This window comes from Anopheles coustani, chromosome 3, assembly GCF_943734705.1.
Source record: "Anopheles coustani chromosome 3, idAnoCousDA_361_x.2, whole genome shotgun sequence".
NCBI lineage: Eukaryota > Metazoa > Arthropoda > Insecta > Diptera > Culicidae > Anopheles > Anopheles coustani.
The window spans coordinates 37211523-37233707 of NC_071288.1; the positions used below are offsets into that span (position 1 = coordinate 37211523).

The 22185-nt window shown below is 44.3% G+C and overlaps 1 protein-coding gene across 1 annotated transcript in view; it reads right to left on the reverse strand.

Annotated features, from left to right (window-relative positions):
• LOC131259593 (acetylcholine receptor subunit beta-like 2) overlaps positions 1-22185 on the reverse strand; it is a 30890-nt gene that overhangs the window by 7514 nt on the left and 1191 nt on the right. The window contains exons 5-8 of the mRNA XM_058261126.1: positions 21929-22104; positions 18548-18700; positions 15494-15573; positions 14813-14922 (exon numbers count right to left, since the gene is read on the reverse strand). Coding sequence (XP_058117109.1) covers positions 14813-14922; positions 15494-15573; positions 18548-18700; positions 21929-22104 — 519 coding nt within the window. The remainder of the gene's footprint in view (positions 1-14812; positions 14923-15493; positions 15574-18547; positions 18701-21928; positions 22105-22185) is intronic.

Here is a 22185-nt window from a genome sequence, read left to right on the forward strand (position 1 = left end):
GGATGTTCTACGCCAACCAGCGATCAGGCTTTGGTCGCACCGAAGCGAATCGATTGTGCGTCATAAACACATACACACGACCCGCCGCAGCTAGCGCGAGTGTGGCGTCCGCTGTTGTGCTTCGTCTGCAGATGAAAGGTCTAAGAGTCGTGTCCACCGGGCGAACGGAGCGGCCCGAGTCGGACCGGACCGGGCTTCGCACGGTTCATATGCGATGAGATAGTACTTTGGGATCAAATCGACCGAAAGCTGAAGGGAATTTTCAATGAGCTGTAATGGACTGCCACCGACGGGCCATCCCTTTTGAAAAGCCTCCCACGGCACCCCCGCTGCGGGGAGGCACGGACAAGTGAAGGAAGCAATTTTCCCACCCAGCGCACCCAAAAGGGGTTCTGCCGACCCTGCGTCTACTTAAGCCAGGCCCGGGTCGGGGTGTCCGCAGCGGAGGCGAAAAACACCCAACCCTGCCAAGATGGGAGTCGAGCACGATCGGAACGCACGGCTCAAAGGCTCGCGCGAGCCGATAACCCCCGGCAGCCATTTGTTATTTATCATTTTAACTGCTCTTCTCCGTGCGGTGGTGTTGTTTTCCTTCGCGCCCTTTTTTTTTTGTCTGTCGGCTTACGTGCCTCTCGAAGCATGTGGTTAGCGAGCCCCTCCGGCAACGATCGGGGAGGGACCGCCAGTGTGGTCGGTTGTTGCGAAGCCGCAGCCGCAAACATTTTTCAAAACGGTCCCCGGTCCGAAGGGAGCGTTGCCGCGTGAAATATCGATGTCGATCAGCCGTGCTGATAGGGCCTCTGCTGGCTGAGCAGCGCACATGTTTTCCCTTTCGGCGCGCGAAGAACGGAGCCATTTATTTCTCCCTCATCCCGCACGGTGCGGGATGCTTTCTTTTTTCCGCCACGTTTGCCCGGGTTCACACTTTTTTCGCACTTAGCCGAGAGGTGAAATATTTCCATTTTCCAACCGTTCAACCGGCTTGCGGTTTGGGATGAGCCCCGACCAACCGCCAGTCCGCGTGTTACAGCGTGCTGGTACACAGTGCAACCAGGGACAAGGGCACAAGATACCGCAACGTGTACGAGAGACGGTTGCTTCGTTTTTGTACGCTTTTTTTCTGGTTAGCGTGGACGCGCAAAAACAGAAGTCATCATGATTTCAACAAACAAGCTTCTTTGCCCATCAACTAACCGCAGGTTTTCGTTGTGGCATTCGGCAAAAGTTTTCGCATCCACCGTCTTGCAGCATTCTTTGTTGTGATGAAATTAACCTTCTGGGAATTAAAGAAGTGAATTGCTTCTTCCTTTCAAACACAGCAACTCTAAGCTACCGGATCTCAGGGCTGGTCCAATTGAATGTTTTAATATACAAATGGTCTGATAATATAAATTAGAAATTTGCCAAATGTAATGCTAAATGATATATGATCAATAAACAAGCAAAACATAAAAATCTAAACTTTCTTTTACTGTCAAAGATTAGGTGATCGTTATAGCAGATTGATAATATAACTCATAGTATTCAATTTCACAAACTTTGATAAAAAAACAATCTAAGAGAACCCTGGTTTTGGCGGTCTCTTATGCTAACGTAATCTTAATATCAAACAACCAAACTTAATGATTTATGGTTAATTAACTATTCTCCTACGATTTCCAGTTTGTATAATAAATTTACAATAAATTATTAGTATTATTGTAAAGCATCGATTTTGTAAAGCAACAATTAATATTTGAAAATTGCCATGGATCAATAATGATCTTTAATTTGCGCGGTGGAAAAACAGCTACCTCAACAAATCCTTTAAGTAAAATGAAATGCTGGATTTATAATTACTTAATGTTTTATAACCTTATCGTATGGTACATAACTAGATGAATTCGTCAACGTAAATTTAACAGACAGATTCTTCCTATCGCTGCTGGTTGCTTAGCCAAGGTTATTTATAATTCTATTCATGTTAGAAACTAATCAAGGTAAAGTTAAAATTTTCTAGAAATTATTTTTGGCAAAACGAATACACGTACAACCAATTTCATTCAATGGAAGCTTAGTAAAAAAACAACACAATATTAAAAAAGTGTAGAAAAAGTTATAAATACACGCGAACATAAGGTATGGTGCATAAGAACGCGAACATAAAAAATACATAATAATAATAATATTTTTTTTAGCAAAAATATAACTCATTTTAATTTGAACCATGTAATTATAAAATTATTAGGGAAACATAAATCATAAATGTTTAGCAAAGATGGTAGTTAAGTACCAAGAAAAAACATTGGAAATCATCAGTGCCGATTTTGGCATTACTGTTTTACTAGTTTGCATACAAAGCACTAAACAACGGTTTGAGCAACAATAAAAATAACTAATAAAAGACTATTTACTTTCAAATAGTCAACTGAGGCACCGTTTGACAGCGGAAGCCTAATTGTTACTTTCTCTCCGCCGTGGTCCCTGACGCGATGATTTGGCGGTTTTCGGAAACAATTCACCTTGATTGTGCTTCGGTAAAATCTTCCCATCCCCCCCCCCCCTCGCCTTGCAATGGAAACCTTCCCAAAACGGTTCCATCAGCGCTGGACCGCTAACGATGGGTGGAACAATTTAGCTAAACGTTTATTGTAAATATGCCAGGCGGTACGCAGGCACGCACTGACTTTGGGTGTGTGTGTGTGTGTGTTCCTCCGGCCATCACTTTTGCGCTTCGATCGTGGTTTTTAACTGAAACGGGCGCGCTTTCCCGATCGCTTTACGAGGCCCTTCTCGAGCATTACGTTCAACACTTTCAAATAACGATTTCCGTTCGACAAATTGGCCAACGGGGCGCGCGAGCACCCGGCGCTGGGCCAATTTCAATTTCGCGAATGGTAGCCACCACCACCACCACCACCACGGTGCACGCGGTTCCGGGTGTGGTGATGCGGATGTGGTGCGGTGCGCGGGCAGCAAATATTTTCCTTTCCGCCTTAATTATACCATCTTGCGCGCCGGGCTGGCCCACCGAGCCAACACACCGAGCACATTATAATGGCTATGGCTTTAATCGATCCCGAGCGAAACGGTGCTCGCTGGGGGGATGCTCCGGGATGCTCATTTACCTACAGCCACACCCACCCGTGGTTCGTGGGATTCATAATCAAACGGTTAGCGCTGAAAGCGTGAAAATCCCCAAAAGAACGAGCGACTGACGTCGAACCGAGGCGGAACTGCCCTGGACGGGCTGAGAAAATGCTGACTCTTTAGCCGCAGCCATCCCGCAGCTAAACCATTTCATCCCGGCCTGGTTTTACGCCTTCGCATCTTTAAAAATCATCACACCATGACTTTTACCCCCGCAATCCCGTCCCATGCCCGTGGAGCTGGGGCAGCATGCAGAATTCCGAGATATTGAATCCTGTCAAAATGGATGTTCTTTACGATAACGGTTATGGTGCGCTGGACGGTGAGTTTTGCGTTAGCCGAGTTCAGCAACTTCACCGACCGAAGAAATGATACCACACACACACACATACACACACATTGGGCATATTATCTGCTGGCCGGAAAATAAAACCCTCCGGTACAATGCGGACCCCTGCCTGTAGGGAGGGACAGAGAGAGAGAAAGGAGTCAAAAAACACAAAAGGCAATATTTTACCTTCAATCCCGTCAGCTCTAAATGCACGTTACGCTCGCCTTCATAAACGCTGTCGTGTTCAATTTTTATTACGCCACCGTCGGCGGGCCACTTGCTGGCACACCCGGCAGGAAAAAAAAAACCCCAGTCCAAGTGCTATAAATGTCCTCCTCCACCATACGTTGGCAACGCGGTAAAAAGTTCGTTTTTGGAGCTTTCCCTTTAACGGTAAAAATAAAAAGAAAAAAAAACTCGTACCGATATTAAAGTTTGGTTCCGGGAAGTGATAATTTAAAAATAAAGGTTCATCCGATGTCCCGAACTCATCCCGTTCCATGTTGTTGCTAGGCAACGGATATTTGCATCCAGCTTTAATATGGGAAAAGTGGAGAATATTCCCTGCTGACCATGGAACGCATGCCTCCCATGGTCGAACGACCGCATTATGAACCCTTACAGTTCTTTTTTTCCCATGCAATTTCCACACCATTGAAATTCATCCCCTTCTCCGAGATCAACCTTTCCTTTCCTACTTCACTCCGAGCCACTCAGGTCCGGAGTTCACGAGTAAATCATATCAAAATACTCTTCGCACATGCGAAAACATACGCATCGACACAGTGTGCGGCCGAACGAAGACCGGAGCCGATTGTTCCTTATCTGCAGTTGATCAACACACAGCATGCGCCCGCCTCCCAACCCCCCACACACACACGCACGCACGTTCCGTTTAGTCGGTTCCGGCCGCAATGTTGGCAATCAAGCTGCAGAAACAAAATAACAGCGCAAATAAATAAACAGCTCCCAGCATCCTGACAGCGCACAACTATTTTCCAACCGAACTGCGCGCCCCGAAGGACCATCGCTGGGGGTGGTGGTGGGGGAGGAGAGGTGGGGTACTCTGTTACACTGCGCCCACCGTTCGCTTGGCGCTGGAAGCGAAAAACATCAAAGGAATTTCTCGCATTTCTCCTGCATCACATCCTTCAAAGAATACTTCCCCGCGTCCGACCCGATTGGAGCGGTAAGGCTCTAAGGCCAGCCAGCTGCTGGAGACCCGGATAGCCGCGGGGTGCGACGACCAAGGACACACCCACACCGACCCATACCCAGCACCACGTTACACGTTACGTTGGCACGAGCCGGACGGGTTTTGGGTGGGGCTCCTTCGGGCGCACGACGGGAAACATACAGATTTTGGTTTTGGCTCGGCACACTTCCAGCGCCACATTCCACCCACTCAACCCCACTCTTGCCTGCCGACGCTCAAGACCGCAACATAAAACCAGCTGGAACCGGGGAGGAAAAGGAAAAGCCTGAGAAAAGTCATGGTGCTCATGTGTACATTCCTCCAAACGGCGTTCGCCCTCTCCGTTCCTCACTTTTCTCTTACATCCATTTCACATCCTCGCTAGTTTATGTGTGTGTGTGTGTTTGTGTCCTCCGCCCCCGACCACCATCCACTTGTCACTGGTTGTGTTTATGTTTGCCGACTTGTGCAAACATGCGCATGTGGCGTAAAGAAAGCGGCCAAAGTTCCACCGACGCTCCGGCCGCTCGATTACATCATTTTCTTATAATGTTATTTTAAATTCCAAGCCATCTCCGCACCCCACCGCTGCCTCTGTGGCCAGCGACCTTCGCCTTCGGCTGCGGCGAGCGCGATGAAAGTTGCCTTTATGTGTCCCACGCGTGCCTTAAAGCCCATATTTGGGGCCCATTCGCGACATCCGGTGCCGATTGCCGTGCCGTGCCGTGCCTTCTGTTGCGAGGAGCTAATGGGAGACAATCGTACTTCGTCAGCGGAAAATCGAACGTAAATGTAGCACGGTTTGCAGATACGGTAGATGGAACATCAAGTCCTGCGACGTTTGATGATGTATTCTGTGTAGATTTGCTATATTTAATATGTTTTTGCAAACTGCAATAAAATAACCAATAGAACAGCGCAAGCTGACTAAAAGACCATACCGAACGTCCATTATAGTATTACTTTTAATTCTATCTGAAATTCGCTTTCGCATCAATCGAGTTTTAGTCTTTTAGCAAAAATGGTTTAATACAACACACTCAAAGATGAAAAATTAATACCTAAACATTCTCTTCAAACAGTGGATTTTGAACTCTCTAAAGGTATAACCAAATCTTGGTAATGCAATTGTGCTATAGAAACACAATAGTCAAATAGTCAAACTGCTTCCAATAAGAATTGCTTTTGACAATTTTTTCACAATATCAGCAAATTAAAACCAAATCTACGAACAGATAACAGTTTGTAGACCAACTTTTGCCTTAGCTGCAATGAGCCGCTTATTCATATCATGTGAAAATTGTCATAAGAGCGGGTAAAGTATGGCTACCAGTAGAAATATGATATTTTTAATATTTTTTAAAATTTTCAAGCTTGATATATGGCTATTATTTTGATGTGGAATGAGAAAACCGCTTCGTAAGAGGGCTGACTGTATGCTTCAAATGTTTGAATTATACATTATTCAATGCGGATGACTTTTTGATCAAAGAAATGTATGGTAAATAAATAAATAAATGAAATATTAATAACCATGATTTTTTATACACTCTCAGTTGGAGAGAAATTGTTGAGAAAAAAATGGTTCTAACGAATCAATTAATTTAATATTCGTTCGGCCTTGGTTATATTAAAAAAGCTCCTTTCAATATACATGAAAGGAATATGGAGGTGGTAAGAAATACGCTATGCTATAATCGTTTTTTCATCAAAAAATATTTGTGAGGTTGAAACTTAAACGCAATATTAAAACATTTGCTTTACGGTTGGCCTTTTTGTTTTGCTCTTGGCATAATAAAACCGGCTTAATAAAGGTTCACATTACTAAATTTTTGCAGTAAAAGGCATTTCGTAAATTTTTGTAACTCAAAACAGAAAGTACAAACCCAATTAGCATATAAAAAATGTATTAACTTTGCTAACGCTGTTTTAACATTGTGTCCCAGCATCGAGTTAGCGAGATTAAATAAATAATTTTGCACATTGTCCCAACAATGGAGACGCCCAGTCTTTTGTAGCTAAAGCCATCCAGAAACCACGAAACATCTGGCAAAGCCCGCACATAACAACTGTACCGCATCAAGAACAGTGAACCACTCTCCGCACTTCAGGCGGAGACCGACACCGACACTCGCTGCTCGAGTTTTCCCCGATCGGGTGTTAGGGAAACACACCGGAAAGGGACTTTGCGCACTCACCGTGTGCATATGGCTTGTTGATATTTGATTTCATGCAGTTCGGTACCGACACCGGGAAAAGGAAAAGTTCGTTAGCATCGCAAACAACGCCCCGACCAGAAGCGCAGGAAACTGCCCTTTATGCTCCGATTGGTGTGTTCGAGTGTTTTCCAAGCTGTTTACTGCACTAGCATCGGAGTGCCGGCTGCTGGAAGGGAACCGAGGTGCCCACAAAACTGCATATTAAGGAGACATTTGTGTGACGAAGCCTCATACTTTGCCGCACAATTATGATGGGCATCGAAGCTTAGGTTATAATAAATAGTGTTGTTCACAAAGTTGTTTTTGCAATTTTCTATTCTTTAAGACAACGCAAGCTAGATTTTGTTTTACTGATATCCATCAAAATTGCAACTTTAATATAACGAGTGTACCGTAGAAGCACCATACTTGGCGCGGGTCCAAACTTGGCGCACTTTCTAATATTTTCTTCGATATTAGACTATTTCCAAATTATTTCAGCCTAAAATATGTAGTCATATATTTGTACATGTTTGTACTATATATCCGCAACAAAACATGTTATTGATTTTTTGTTATTGAATGTAAATTTAATTAAATGAAAAATTCCATCCCACAAGTGCGCCATTTTTTACCCGCGTTAGCAACGCTGCTAAGGAGAAGGTGAAACTGTTTCCAATCATTTATCCGCAAAGGAAAAATTATTAGGTATTTTTTTTATCAGAAACTGTTAAAACATAAGTATTTCCAATGAATCATGATTATATTCGGCGCTTTTTGAGATTTTTATACTAATTTTGAAGCGAAAATATTTTGGGCCAAGTTTGGCTCACAGTGTTCCTAATTATTCACCATGGAGAATATGACTGTTCGCACTGCTAGCTATTTTTGAATCATAGAAGGCTTTGATGAATGAGATTATAAAAGTTAGCGATGAGATAGTTTTATTTTCACGAGAGCAGCCAAAGTCCGCTGCAAAAAAAAGCTAAATTGTTTTTTAAATTGATGTTGAAAAGTGTTTCTATTGTTTTAAGTAGTTCCTCTCCGAGACTCGTTGCGATCGGACGCACTTTTTACAGAGCAGAGTGTTAAAAAACGTGCAAGAGCAAGCCACATCATGGCTGCTTCGAGAAGCACCCTGCGGGTGGATTTCTCGAAGCTCCCCAAAAGGCCGTCCTTGATGGAGGCCACAACCCTCGCCATGACCAAGCTGGGTCTAAGCAGCTCTTCTATCCTATCAATCCGGACGAAGCCGGCATCCCACTTCCTTCACATCCGAGTGAAGGACCAGAGCCTTGCTCTAAGAACCGTCGAGGAGAACGACGGCAAGCATTCTCTCGAATGCGACGGGAAGAAATTCCCGATTCCGATCGCAATGGTCGACAATTCCGTGGTCATCAAAATCCACGACCTGTCCGAGGACATCACGGACAGATGCATTACGGATTTCTTTGCTCGCTACGGAGAAGTCCGGTCAATCCGAGCCGGAGTATGGGCGAAGCCATACCCATGTGCCGGAATCCCTGACGGATACCGCTACGTCACAGCGGTCTTGTCTAAGCCGGTGCCGTCATACGTCTCGATTGGAGGGGAAGAGACGCTGATAACATACCGGGGACAGCAGCAAACGTGTCGAACATGCCGTCTTGCTGCACACCATGGGATGACCTGCACCCAAGGCAGGAAACTGGTGGCTCAGAAGACGAGCGTCAACGAGAGGCTGTCGTATGCCTCAGCGGTGCAGAATGGCACCGAAAACCCTGCTCCAGCAACAGTCCCCCGGGCGAGCACACAAACCGTCCGTGCACCGACCGACCCGGTGAGCACACCGACCGTTCCGGCAAACACAATGCTCATCCCATCGAGCACACCGATCATCCCGGCGCCCGCATCGACCGTCCCGGAGAGCGCACCGGCCGTCCGCGCACCGACAGTCCCGACGAGCACATCGACCGTCGCGGCGAGCACATCGACCGTCGCGGCGAGCGCACCGGCCGGTGCTTCGAGTCTGACAATAGGCGCACCAGCAACGATCATCCCGATGCAGGCCACTAGCGTTGCGGCTAGTACACGGACCGTCCCGGCAGTAGCATCTTTCATCCGGGCAAGTGCGTTGACCGTACCGGCAGCATCGACCAGCACCAAGATGGACAACGCCGGACTTCAGGTGGACGCCGATACCTCATCGACGTTCAAAGCCCCTCGTGTCCCTTCACCTTCCGCTACATCTTCATCCCTTTCCTGGCAAACAGTGGCAGGTAAGAGAAAGACGGACGAACAGACGGACAGCGACGTGTCGTGCAAGTCTGGGGAGGAACCGATCAAGCGTAAGCCAGGTCGTCCTCCCAAAAAGACCAATGCCACGGCAGCGAAACCGACTGGGGTAATGGAAGTGGACGCATAGTAGTTTGGTGGAAATGGATGAGTTGATGACATCAGTGACGATCGCAACGATAAACATCAATGCGATATCCAATTCCACCAAACTAGATGCACTACGAACTTTCATACGTACTCTTGACACAGACATAATCTTCCTACAAGAAGTTTCTGTCAAAGACTTAGTGCTCCCTGGGTACAATGTTGTAACAAACATTGACCACACAAGGAGAGGTACAGCGATCGCCTTGCGGGTGAACCTAAAATTTTCTCACGTCGAGCGTAGCTTGGACTCACGACTAATCTGCGTCCGGCTTGAGAATTCTTCCACGCTATGCAACATTTACGCTCCTTCGGGAAGTCAAAACAGAGCTGAGCGGGAACTCTTTTTCAACCGCTCGTTGGCGTACTACCTGCGGAATGCACCGGGACCGGTCATCCTTGCAGGGGACTTCAACTGCGTGCTGAAGTCCAAGGACGCGACGGGTATGGGGAATACGAGTCTCACTTTGCAAAACTTTGTTGACAGTATGCAGTTGTGTGACAGCTGGGAGGCTCTCAAAGGAAACTTTGTAGAGTTCTCTCACATCACACGTGGTTCGGGCTCTCGCATCGATCGCTGCTACGTCTCTAAGGACATGAAGGATCAACTGCGTGCAACAGACATGCACGTATTGTCTTTCTCGGACCATAAGGCGCTCACGGTGCGCATCTGCCTTCCAAACATACCTCGGTTACGGCAAAATGGATACTGGCAACTTCGGCCACATATCTTGACAGCCGAAAACTTGGAGGAGTTTAGATGTAAGTGGAACTATTGGACAAAACAGCGAAGGAGCTTTGGCTCCTGGATGGAATGGTGGATTCATTTCGCCAAACCAAAAATAAAATCGTTCTTCCGATGGAAAACGAATGAAAAATACTCCATGTTCCGCTTGCAGCATAACATTCTCTATGCGAAGTTAGAGTCCTCATACGGTCGGTATCTTTCCAATCCGATCGAGTTGGTCAACATCAACCGTATAAAAGGAGAAATGCTACTCCTTCAGAGGCGTTTCTCTGAGGACTTTACACGGATTAACGAAACAAGGGTGTGTGGGGAAAACCTCTCCACCTTTCAGCTTGAGAAACGAAGGCGGGAGCGCACCGTGATCACCAGACTTACGTGTGACAACAACGTTGTTTTGGACTCTCCTAAACAACTGACAGACTATATACATACGTACTACAGGGAGTTATACACCGACGAGACAACAAACGTTGACGATACTTTTGCCTGTCATCGTGTAATCCCCGAAGATTGCGAAATCAACAACGATTGCATGGATGAGATCACCTACGGTGATGTCCTTCATGCAATTGAAAAATCGAAACCTCGAAAGTCTCCTGGGCCGGATGGAATTCCGATTGAATTTTATCAGCGAACGTTTGGGATAATTTGGAGAGAAATCATATTGATTCTCAACGAGGCTCTCAACGGTCGTTTCCCGGCGGCCTTTGTCGATGGGGTCATAGTGCTTGCGAGGAAAAAGGGAGATGGGTGCAAACTATCTTCGTACCGTCCGATCTCTCTGCTTAACACTGACTACAAGCTGCTTTCCAGAATTCTGAAGCTGCGGCTCGAGAAGATTATTGCTAGGTGGCAAATCATTTCACCGTCGCAGAAGTGTAGCAATAAACCCTGCAATATCTTCCAGGCTGTACTCTCTGTTAAGGAGAGAATATTCGAACTTAAACGGAAGAAGAAGTGTGCAAAACTCGTCTCTTTTGATCTCTCGCAGGCGTTTGACCGTGTTGACAGGGGCTTCCTGTTTGGAACGATGGATTCATTAGGGTTTAATCCCGCACTAGTGCGGCTTTTGAGGAAAATTGGTGAGCAATCTTCGTCCCGTGTCATTGTAAATGGATCCCTATCACCTGCCTTTCCCATCCAACGTTCCGTGCGACAAGGAGATCCCTTGTCAATGCACCTGTTCATCCTCTACCTTCACCCCCTCATCAAGAGACTCGAAGATATATGCTGCGATCAGGACGACCTGATCAACGCGTATGCTGACGACGTCTCCGTGGTGAGTACTTCCCCTTCCACAATCGAGCGGGTGAGAGCAGAAATTGAGGCCTTTGGAGTCACTTCTGGAGCGAGGTTAAACGTCCTTAAAACCACGGCTCTGGACATCGGAATGGTGACAACCGAGAACAGAATCAACCTGCCATGGCTGCACACCGTAGAACGGCTCCGTTTACTTGGAATTCTGTTCTCTAACAGTATCCGGGAAACAGCGGGCCACAATTGGGATACTGTTATCAATCACTTTCGTCAGTTGGTATGGCTGCACAGGGTGAGAGATCTAAACCTGCTGCAAAAGGTAACGCTGCTCAACTCATTCTTGCTCCCTAAGCTATGGTTTGTTGCGTCAGTCTGTGGCCCTCGCGCAATGGACATAGCCAAGGTAACAAGTTTGATCGGATCTCTCCTATGGAACGGATCTGGGGGTATACGTGTCTCGCTCCAGCAGCTGGCCCTGCCACGAGACCGTGGGGGCTTAAACCTCCACATCCCAGCCGTGATGACAGCAGCCCTACTTACAAACCGCTATGTTGTAGAACATCAAAGCCTCCCATTTGGAGCCCAACACATCTTGTGTGCGGGAAACCCCCCAGATATTTCACCGATACCATCTACGTATCCGTGCCTTCGCAGTGTTATCCAGCAACTGGCGTACACTCCATCGGCGGTAAAAAAACAGCTATCCACCAAGGCCCTCCGCAGGTTGCAAGTGAACAGACTACCCCCAGCCAAGATTCAGTCCCATCCGAAGGCAACCTGGAAAAAGGTGTGGAACAACATACACCGAAGCAAACTAACAGCGGAGCAAAGATCCACCTTATATTTGCTCGCGAATGGCAAGATCCCGCACGGAGAGCTGCTTATGCGTATGGGACGCACGTCTTCGGCTTCCTGCATGTTCTGTGTTGAGTGTGACACCCTGGAACACATGTTCACCTCCTGCACTCGCGTTATTGCCGCCTGGGACCTGCTGCAGCAGTGCATCAGGAATGAAGCTCCAGGGTGTCAGTCGTCCTTCGAGTGTCTCCGATTCCCAGTGCTTGGGAAGATAAGCATTGCGCAGCGGAAGGTTGTCCTTCGTTTGTTTGCAAACTACATCATCCACATCATTGGAAACAATGATGCTGCGATCGATGTAAATGTCCTTAAGTGTGCACTGTATTTGTGATTATAGAGTATAAGAAAATTTTGTTTGTACACCTTATCTATTTATAAAATAAATAGTTTATGTTTTATAAAAAAAAAAAGTTGAATTTTGAATGAAGCTGTTCAGTTCGATGAACTACATCCATTTTATTTTAAGTGCGCCAAGTTAGGAACACATCGCGCCAAGTAAAGAACATTGCTAAAACCATGCGCCAAGTTAGGAACATAATGTGCCACACAAAGAGTTTCTGAAACTTAAAGAAATATCAATTTAAGAGTTTCTCACTTATTTTTCTTATATTTTATGGTAGTTAGGCTAGCACTGTGCAAAAAATTGTATGATTTGACCGAACATTGATTTGGTTATTCAACTTTTTATGCAGAATTTCCTTAACTACGCCAAATATGGCACATCTACAGTACAATGTATTTTCAATGAAGCATATTTAAAAGATTCTAATAACCAAATCACGTTCATTCCGTTTTCCATTAAAGCAGAGCTCACGAATACATTCTAACGCTTTTCAAAACACTATTTTCCCATCAAATCAAGAGTTTCTGCAACCCTGCAGCCGCAGCAAGGCCCTCGAAGTACTTCCAACTCGGTTAGCTTTGATCTGCCACACCAGATGCTGCAATCATCTTTTAGTGTGCATCCTTTCCGACGGAGAAAAGGAAGCGATGCAGGTAAAACGATGTTTTGTTTATGACACCGTAACATAAGCGCTGCTGCCGCTGCTTCAAGTACAGAACCGAATGCAGGAAAACTCCACTTCCCGCATCAACGAATGCATCGCACGCGAAGGGGGGCCCGTACACATGACGGGCGTGCATCGAGGATTTAATGGCTTTGACAGCATCTTTCGCAACGGGTTCACAGCGTACGGCACAAACCGCCCAGGTAAGTGCTGTTTCGCTTACAAAGATGCCGTGTAAACCATCGGTAACCGCTCGTCAAAGTGAGGTGCTTTCTCGGAAGCAAACTCTCCAATAATCTCCCCAACCCTTCAACCCCTCGCCAAGCCTCGAGCCACGCCACGCAATCATGTATTAAGCTAAACCAATTAATCTATTGGACTGTAATCTGCATAATGCATTACACTCGAGCGGCATTGAATGGATATTAATTAGCACTCGGGCGGACTTTTCACGACTCCTGTTGCATGACACTGATCGGTGCATTAAACCGAGATTGATTGGTAAACGCTAGGAAACCAGAAACCCCTTTCGATAAACCCTTGGATGCAATTAATGTTTAAAATGCCTGAGAAAAAAATGCACACTTTGAGCGCTCCGTAACAGATAAGTTTTAGCTAAGAGAATGTCAATAGAATTTCAATATAATATTTGCAAATATGTTTTTTTCTTTTTAACACTACAATAAAGTGTGCATATGAAATCCAAATTTCATGCATCCAGACTGAGTGTTTCACCAACTTTTTGCAACATTATTTAATTAGATTCACTATAAATATGTGATATATACAAATCGCGCACGCGTTCTTCTTCAACAATTAAAGAAACTTATTACATACTTATTCTTCCATGTTTCAAATCAAATGACCATATTAAATCTCGTAGACAAAGCATGCCTAAAAACAATACAAAACTATCCTTAAAAAGTATTTTTACCATCATCAACGGATTCAAACTATCGCTAAAAGCAGTTGATAGTTAATGAACAACAATCAGCACTTTACAATATTTCATTGATCATTGTCCGGTTAAATTATTAATCACCCCATTAACGGATGAATGGACCGCGAATGACGGTTAAAAATGAAAATTTCTGAATCAGATTTTAGATCCTCAAAGGTTCATAGGTAAGCACCCACAATTACCATATTCCACACTCAATCACGGTTCGAGTGTAATTCTAATGGATAGAATTATTCACAGCTTTTAAATTACGATTATCTGTGATCGACAGACATTTACCTAATTCGTACAGAAACTCATGACTGCAGCTAATTGAGATGAAATGTGACCGTTCGTCAATGGAGTGGATAAGGGCAGGCGAATAGATGATGTTTTTTAACTAAATTAAGGAAATAAATCTTCAAATGGTAGTAAATCAGTGCAGTGAGTTATTTCCCGCGATAAATCACCGTATTTTTCCACTCCTTATCGCAAATCTCGGATAATCGGTGGCGCGTAATTATGTTTACTTTTCACTTGACACACTATCACCTTGCAAAGTATATCAGAAAGGCATCAGTGCGTGGATGGGACGCATATTGTAGCAACATAGCCGACCCGGACCCGGGACGACTCTTTTGGGTTGCCACGGTGCGTTGCACGGCCTAGACGCCCTAACCTACGCCCTGCCGGCGTGGCGAAGGGCACAATTGTCGTCTACTACTCACCTCATTATCCTTATCAGCATCCTTAATGTGTTGGGCAATAAATCTTACCGCCTGTATTGCGGACAGCACCTCCGGTGATAATTGCTTCGGGATGATATTTTCCGCCTCGACTGCTCGTCGTCGCGTCGGGCATGAAAAAGGTACACCCGCCCAACATGAAGAACACCGAAGGTGCGATCGGATGGTTCCGGAAATTATTTCCAAAAGGTGTTTCCCACCGGCCAGCGGAACCGATCCATCCAGTGTCGTTCGTTCAGCGGACCGCACCGCACCGTTCCGGACAGTCGAAGGGTCGATGGGTTTTCGGTCAGCGTAGTAGATGTTTTCGGGGGGAAGATGAAAGGAAGAAAAACAATTTTAGAAAACCATTCCGCTCGACGGCATCTCGCATCGGTGGGAAAACACCGTAAACTCCCCGGGTTCCGTGCGTTCGTGCCTGCTTGCCTGGCGTGTACAAGAACTTGAATGGAAAATGGCGCGCGCGAGCACGAAATGGCTCATAAAATAAATCAAAATTTAATTATAAATTATCACAACCGAACGGACGGACAGGAAATTTAGGCTGACCGTGGGCCGTGCTGCGCGTGTGTACGCCGGCCGGTTTATGGGGATCAAAAAGTTGAACGAACCGGCCCCAAGCCGGGGTTGAATCCCAAAACCGGGGCCCTTCGAAAAGCTTACCTGAACCGTGGGAAAGATTAACTCCTATATTATCGAAACTGTCGCCACCCTCCTTGAATTCGCCTGGAAAATCACTAACACTGTGAAAGAAGTACATGGGAAAGCGAGAAAGAGAGTAAACAAGTAATGTGAGAAAGATGAAAACAAGTACGACGCAATCATGCATTCATAAAGTTACTGTCTACACGTATGACCATGACCGTGTCGTTAAGAAGTATCTTCACGAAAATAATTCTGGCGGATTACTAAGGCATAGGGAATCATGCCACCCCGAGAGAAAGCCTCGAGTTAGTGTGCCATAATGGAAGGAAAGTTTTCAAAATCATTACCAAGCTTGGAAAATAATACTTACATAAGACATTTTAAGGAAACGAAATAATTTTAGTTTAAAAAATATATAAATATTTTGTAACATTCTTGTTGCATGTAAAATATCATGTCATCATCAACTAAAGGAAAAGTGTTGGTCAAATCATTTGATAATCTTTTAGATATAGGCGACTAAGATGTTTAAACGGGGAAAAAAACTGAATTAAATAAACAGTACAAAAACAAGGGAACAATACGAAACTGTTAAAATTAATTAATCGAATGATATAACATTAATAAGGTATTATATTATATGCTTGTGTATACCTACAAAGATTGATATGTATATGTATGGTATGCTCTATTTAATTTGACTCTATAAATATTTAACAAGTTAGCAAAAAGTAGTAAATCAATCATGGTTTTTCAGAATGTTTGACATACATACAAAGAGCCATCTGTTGACTAACCCCAATAGATTATTTAAGAAGTCCAAATTTCTACTGGACTGTCCCATCAACTGCATTTCGTTTCATGTTTTCCATTTAATTAATTTGTGTGTAAGCCGACATGCATGCATGCATCGTCATGCACAACCAACTCTAGCAGTGTGTGGCTTGGGTGAAGCTAGCCAAATTGCAAGACCAACGAAATACATCCAGATCGGATCAAGATCGGATTCGGTTAATGCTAGAACCAAGACTACCCAAACCTGTCGGAAAAGTTTACCAACAGCGTTCGAGGGGATCGACCGTATCATGGCTCACCCTACCGGGCACTAGGGCACCGGGGCACGATAAACAAACACACACACATACACACCGACGACACACCCGGCTGTGGGTGGTGTTTGGTTGGGTGGCGGTTTGCCCGACTATCATCATCATACATCTTTTATGCTGCCACCGGTTCCTTGTACGACCCACGGGAAGAGCGACGTCGTCTTATCGGGCAATTTATCTTTCCTTTCACGGGAAGGCTTTCATGCGCAACGCAACAAAAACCCCCTCGTCCGCAGTCACCTTCTGCCGGACGCTCCGTCCGTCCTCCTGTGCTTGCCGCCCTATCCTCGGGGTAATGAATTTAATAATAATAAAATAATGTATTTCTCCTGCAGCTTGTCGAGCAAACTTCGTGGACCCGGGCAGCCACATCGAGCACTGAAGCGGATCGGCCCCAAAACCCTCCTCCTCCTCCCTGAGTTTTTTCTTCCCGTTGGCAAGCTTTCACCGGAACATGTCGGTAAGGCGTATGCGCTCCGGTTCGAGAACCGTCCGCCCGTGCGAGGGAGGCAAACTGTACACGATGAAATTAAACTAACTTGTTCTGACTTCCTACATGCATACGCCAGGCTCTAAGGAATGGCCTGGCACGGGAAGCTGCTCGGGAGGCGAGTGAGCTTGTTTGTTTTCTCAAGATCCCGTCCTCCGATGTGATACCGGTAATGGATAGATACACATGTAAAGATTGCACAAAATCGGTGAGAAGACTGCAAAAATATATTTACTTTTGCCTAACGCAAACATAAACACCATCTTTATGTTGTACATCGATTCCTTATTAGCTGACCGGTGAAAAACTTAAATAAAATTGCCCAAGCATAAGAAGCAACGAACAGAGTTCTTGAAAACAGGATAAACAAAATAAAATTACTATAGTCTATTATCTTAGTGATTGTAGCAATTATCAATTATAGCGATTAATATATAAAATACTGCACAACTAGAAAAGGCTTTATAGTATGATATGAAGAAACAAAAGCATTCAACAAATATGTATATTATATGAAACACTGAAATCTATTTATTCTGGTAGAAGATCTTAAAAACGGACACTGCTGCATCAAATAAAATGCATAAAGATTAATGACATTTACTTAAAAATTGAAGAGACAAATAAGTCAAAATACAATAAAGCCGTTTATACATAGCTCGAACATTTAAACCAAAGCTCTTACAATACCTAACAAATCGCAAAACTTAATAAAATAATAAAAAAAACATCTAAATATCTGTTTGAAAACAATAATTCCACTAGTATCAGCTGTCTCGTTCGACTGTGAAACATTTTCAACCCCCTCCTGCTTAGCACCCCCCGGCTAATTTCTCGATCGAGAGAAAATAATTCCATTTTGAAGAAATCCGTCCCGATAACGGTGACACATTTTATGAACCATCGAACATTAAACTCAATTAACGTTTATGACAACGATAACGATCATTAGGGGGCGAGTGTCGAGCTGGCTGATAATTCAATATAATGTTTTCCACAAAAGGGCAGAAAAGGTTCGAGGAGCATAAGGGCCGGCAAAATAAAAAAGTAAAAGCGAAACACTGCAGAGAAACTTGCGCCCAACGTTGCGGCGAGTTTTGTTCTTCTTTCTTTTTTTTGTTGTTGCCTCCTCGTCTATCGGGACAGATGATGACGTTAGTGACGATATTGATTACCGTGGACTTTGGAAGGAAGTGGACACTTTTTTTCCCAACCCGAAGCATGATTACTTTCCACCGATATATAAAATACATTGCCATGGGAAAATCAATATTGGAATAAAAAAACCAGCATCGTCCACGGGCAATTCTACCGACGAGCACGAGTGGGGATGTGTGAGTGCGTGTGTATGCAACAGGACAAAAAGAAATACTAGAAACTTCCTCCGATAAGAACCGAATCGGATCAAATTTTACGGCCGGACCTAACGTCCTTCGTTGGGGCATCAACCAACTCCTCGCCTCAGGCACTTACCTCATTTCGATTTCGTTCGTGTAGCCATTGCTCGGCGTCGAGTCGTCATAATCCGGCAGCGTGTACTTCGCACGGCGCATCATCAGGATCTTCGGCATTATCTCCAGGAACAGCCTCCGGACGAAGGGCGACATTTTATGCGTCGATGTGCTCCTGTGTGTGAAGATGGAACGGGGTGTTAGCTGGAGTTGATGGTTATGGGTGCAGTTTAACTCATCGCACCGACCCCAACGCGTCCGCTTATCGCACGTCACGATGGCGCAATGAATCTTCGGCACGAGTACGGATCAAATGCGACCGCCCGATACCGGGCACACGATGGTAACCCCCCATGGGAGTTCTAGAACCAAGCCTTTCGGGTATTCGGAGACATTTTCGATCTCACCTTTTCACGGCGGGATCCTATTTCTCGCCCTTTTGACACTGGTATGCCTACACGGCCGCCTCTAGACGGTTGCAGGTCCCTACTGTGTGGCCTTATCTTAATCCTTTCCTTCCACGAACCGATACAAAAACGACCATACACCAGCAATGGTCACATCGCTCAATGGGTCCTTGATAATTCGGAACGACAACAGCAAAAAAACAAACGCCATGAACCACCACCCAGCGGAATGTATAAAACACTCAACCGCTATAAAAAAAAACGGACACTGGAAGCTTCCGTTTTATGCAAGTGCCGGCCCAAGTGTGTTGTCATTAAAAAGGAAAGAAAGGAAAATCACGCACGTGCCGTCCCGGGGCGCTGAAGCGGATAGCGATCGACACATTTGAAGGACGCACGTTGGTATTATGCGAGTCCGTTCGTTCGTTCCACGAATTAATGGACTCAAGGCGTCGTCGAGGAAAACGCCATGACGGCCAGCGGTGATGAATAGAACGATGTGTCGTTTGTATGACATCCCCGGTCGCATCACTTTTCCCCCGTTCGACTCCCATTTCCCGTCGCCCTTTATACCAACGAATACAGAGGAAGTAACAAGTGTTATATACGCTCTCTCGACAGTTCTCCTGCGTGGTTGACACGGTGATACCCGTTTCCCATTCGCCATTTTTGGGCCGAAACCGGACCGAAACGTTAATCTTAAAGTGTGGCATGGAAACGGAATACACATCATCCGGTTTAATGGGGACACATAATTTTAATATGCATTACCTATGGGCGTACTCGGACTTGTCCTGGTGGATAGATACGGGCCGGCAAAAAGCACACACAACAACGAAGAAACACCACTCTCACACACACAGGGAATACGATTACGGATGATGTATTTTTTAAGCGTATATAACACCCACTTTACGGCTGCTGGACACCACCCAGCCGACCCACTAATGCGCCCACCAGGGTCATAAATTTGGTCCATCATTCAACCGCACCGGAAACGGTGGCTGCGGCCGGTGGCTGTAAATTACGTACCGTTACGTTGCGACGCCTATAATTACACGTCTTGAAATCTGCTGCGTTAAATTATTTATCGGTTTCCCATGAGGGCCAACCCCGTCCCGCATCCGTGTAAGCTTTTATAGTTATTGCCTCAGCCGCACAGGAGTGGTGTAGTATGTTACACAACGTTGTTTTTTTTTTTCATTCGTCCACTATATAACTCAATCACGTGATTAACAAATATGGCACATGAAAACTTCCTGCATAACAGTAAAGTTTAAGGTCGAAAAAATTACCAAAAAATCATTTTCCAGCTTGGTACAACTGCTCAATCACCATGTCATATTCGCATCGCATGGTGCGACAAAAGTCCGCACATTTCATCTACAAAAAAAAACTAGTAAGCAAGGATTCCCTTTGAAAAAATATTCACGGTTTTGTTTATGGATTTAAAATAGTCTCGTTTAGGCAATGAAGGCATATGAGTGCTAAAAAATACCTTCCATCTATTTTTTTTTTCATTCCATGTTTATGATTAGTGCAGAATAGGCACAACCAGTTTTCTATGCATGTGAAGACTTTTATGATTTGTAGGGGATAACTTGAATTATCTTGTTTTAGAAATAATTTAAATGTCCAAAGATTGTCGCCGATTGATTGATTTTTTTGCAACTAGTTTTCACCGAAAGAATTGTGTTTTGCAATAAGATATCTGTTCTTAAATAAAAATAAAAATCTGTTCTTAAACGGTATTGTATGACGGTAAAAAACCGGTATGATGGATAAACAGTAAATTATTGTATGACAAAAACAACTAGCAGTGTTACAACACTATAATTACAACTTGAGGGAGATGTCGTAAAATTTCTTTTGGGGAAAAACTAATAAAATTAATCTACTCCTTCCATTCGCGTCCGTTTAAATCCTTTTGCCGATGAGTTCTACTGCAAAAGCCATCTTGGTACTCGACCAATTACATGCAGCTACAACGTTACAAGATTTATAAAAAAACGTTTGTAACAAACAGGGCATTAGGTCTAAAGAAACCAGGCGTGTCTATTCCAATTAAACCCTTCACATATTTCAGAAATCAACATTTTACGTGTAACTAGAAACATCGCTTACAAGACATTAAAGTTTAATGCTTTCCATAACATTAACGCCTTAACATTAAAAATCAATGCTTTCCCTTACCATAAAAATAAAATTTGGGAATGTGTTTAATGAAACAGGAACAGGATACCAATGATCAATAACGGTCACTACGGACGTGAAGATAGAATAAAACTGTTGCTCATTCTTTGAGATTGATTGAAATTGAAATGTCTTATAAACAAATGCCAATCCAATAAACTCCTCAAAGTTTTTTTTATACCTGGTATGGATGAAACAGTGGGAGACATTATTTTAGCTATCAATTACAAGTGACAACTGTAAGTGAAACGCTGTAGAGCATGTGTAAGTATAAATATGTCAATAATGCATTGGTATTTAAAAACAATTTTTACTTTTTTTAAAAACAATTTTTACTAGTCTCACACAAATAAGTAAAACTAAAGGCACAAATGATGAAGTATGAACCTCATTTCGTTTGTGTTGCAATATTTAAAAAAAAACAAAAAAAATTTCCTCTATTACTTATACTTTTTGCTGAAAGTTTGGGGTCGGGAAAGCCGTTCGCCATTAAATTCAATTTGGCCCGCAAGAACAATTTAGTCGGACGTAATTTGTATAATCTGGTCCTTTTTTGGGAAAGTTTTGCCATTCTCTGATTTACCTGCAGTACATTTGCAAAAGAAAATATTATGTTCAATTAATTTAAAAATAATGAAATAAAGAACATTTAGGTGCGATAGGTTTCGAAAGAAATTATTATGGGCAATTTAGTTTGATAATAACGTCTGCATACATTTTCTCCCGAATAACAAAAACACACTTCTCAAACCCCTAAATCGAAAAATGTTCCCTTTGTCCCACGGGTGTTTCCCAACACTAACCTGTACCAAACGTTCAGCACGCAAACGGTCGTCCACACCGACAGCGAGACAAGTATCATCGTGAAGAGTAGATACTTGCCCAGAAGTGGCACGGCCAGTGAGGTCGGTGGGATAATCTCGGCCAGCAGCAAAAAGAACACAGTCAACGACACCAGTATCGAGATGCAGAGCGTGACCTGTTGAGATAAACGGGGAACAGCGAAAGATGCATTGATTACATTGGCATCGGTTTCCTTCTTCTTCTTCTGATTCTGCAA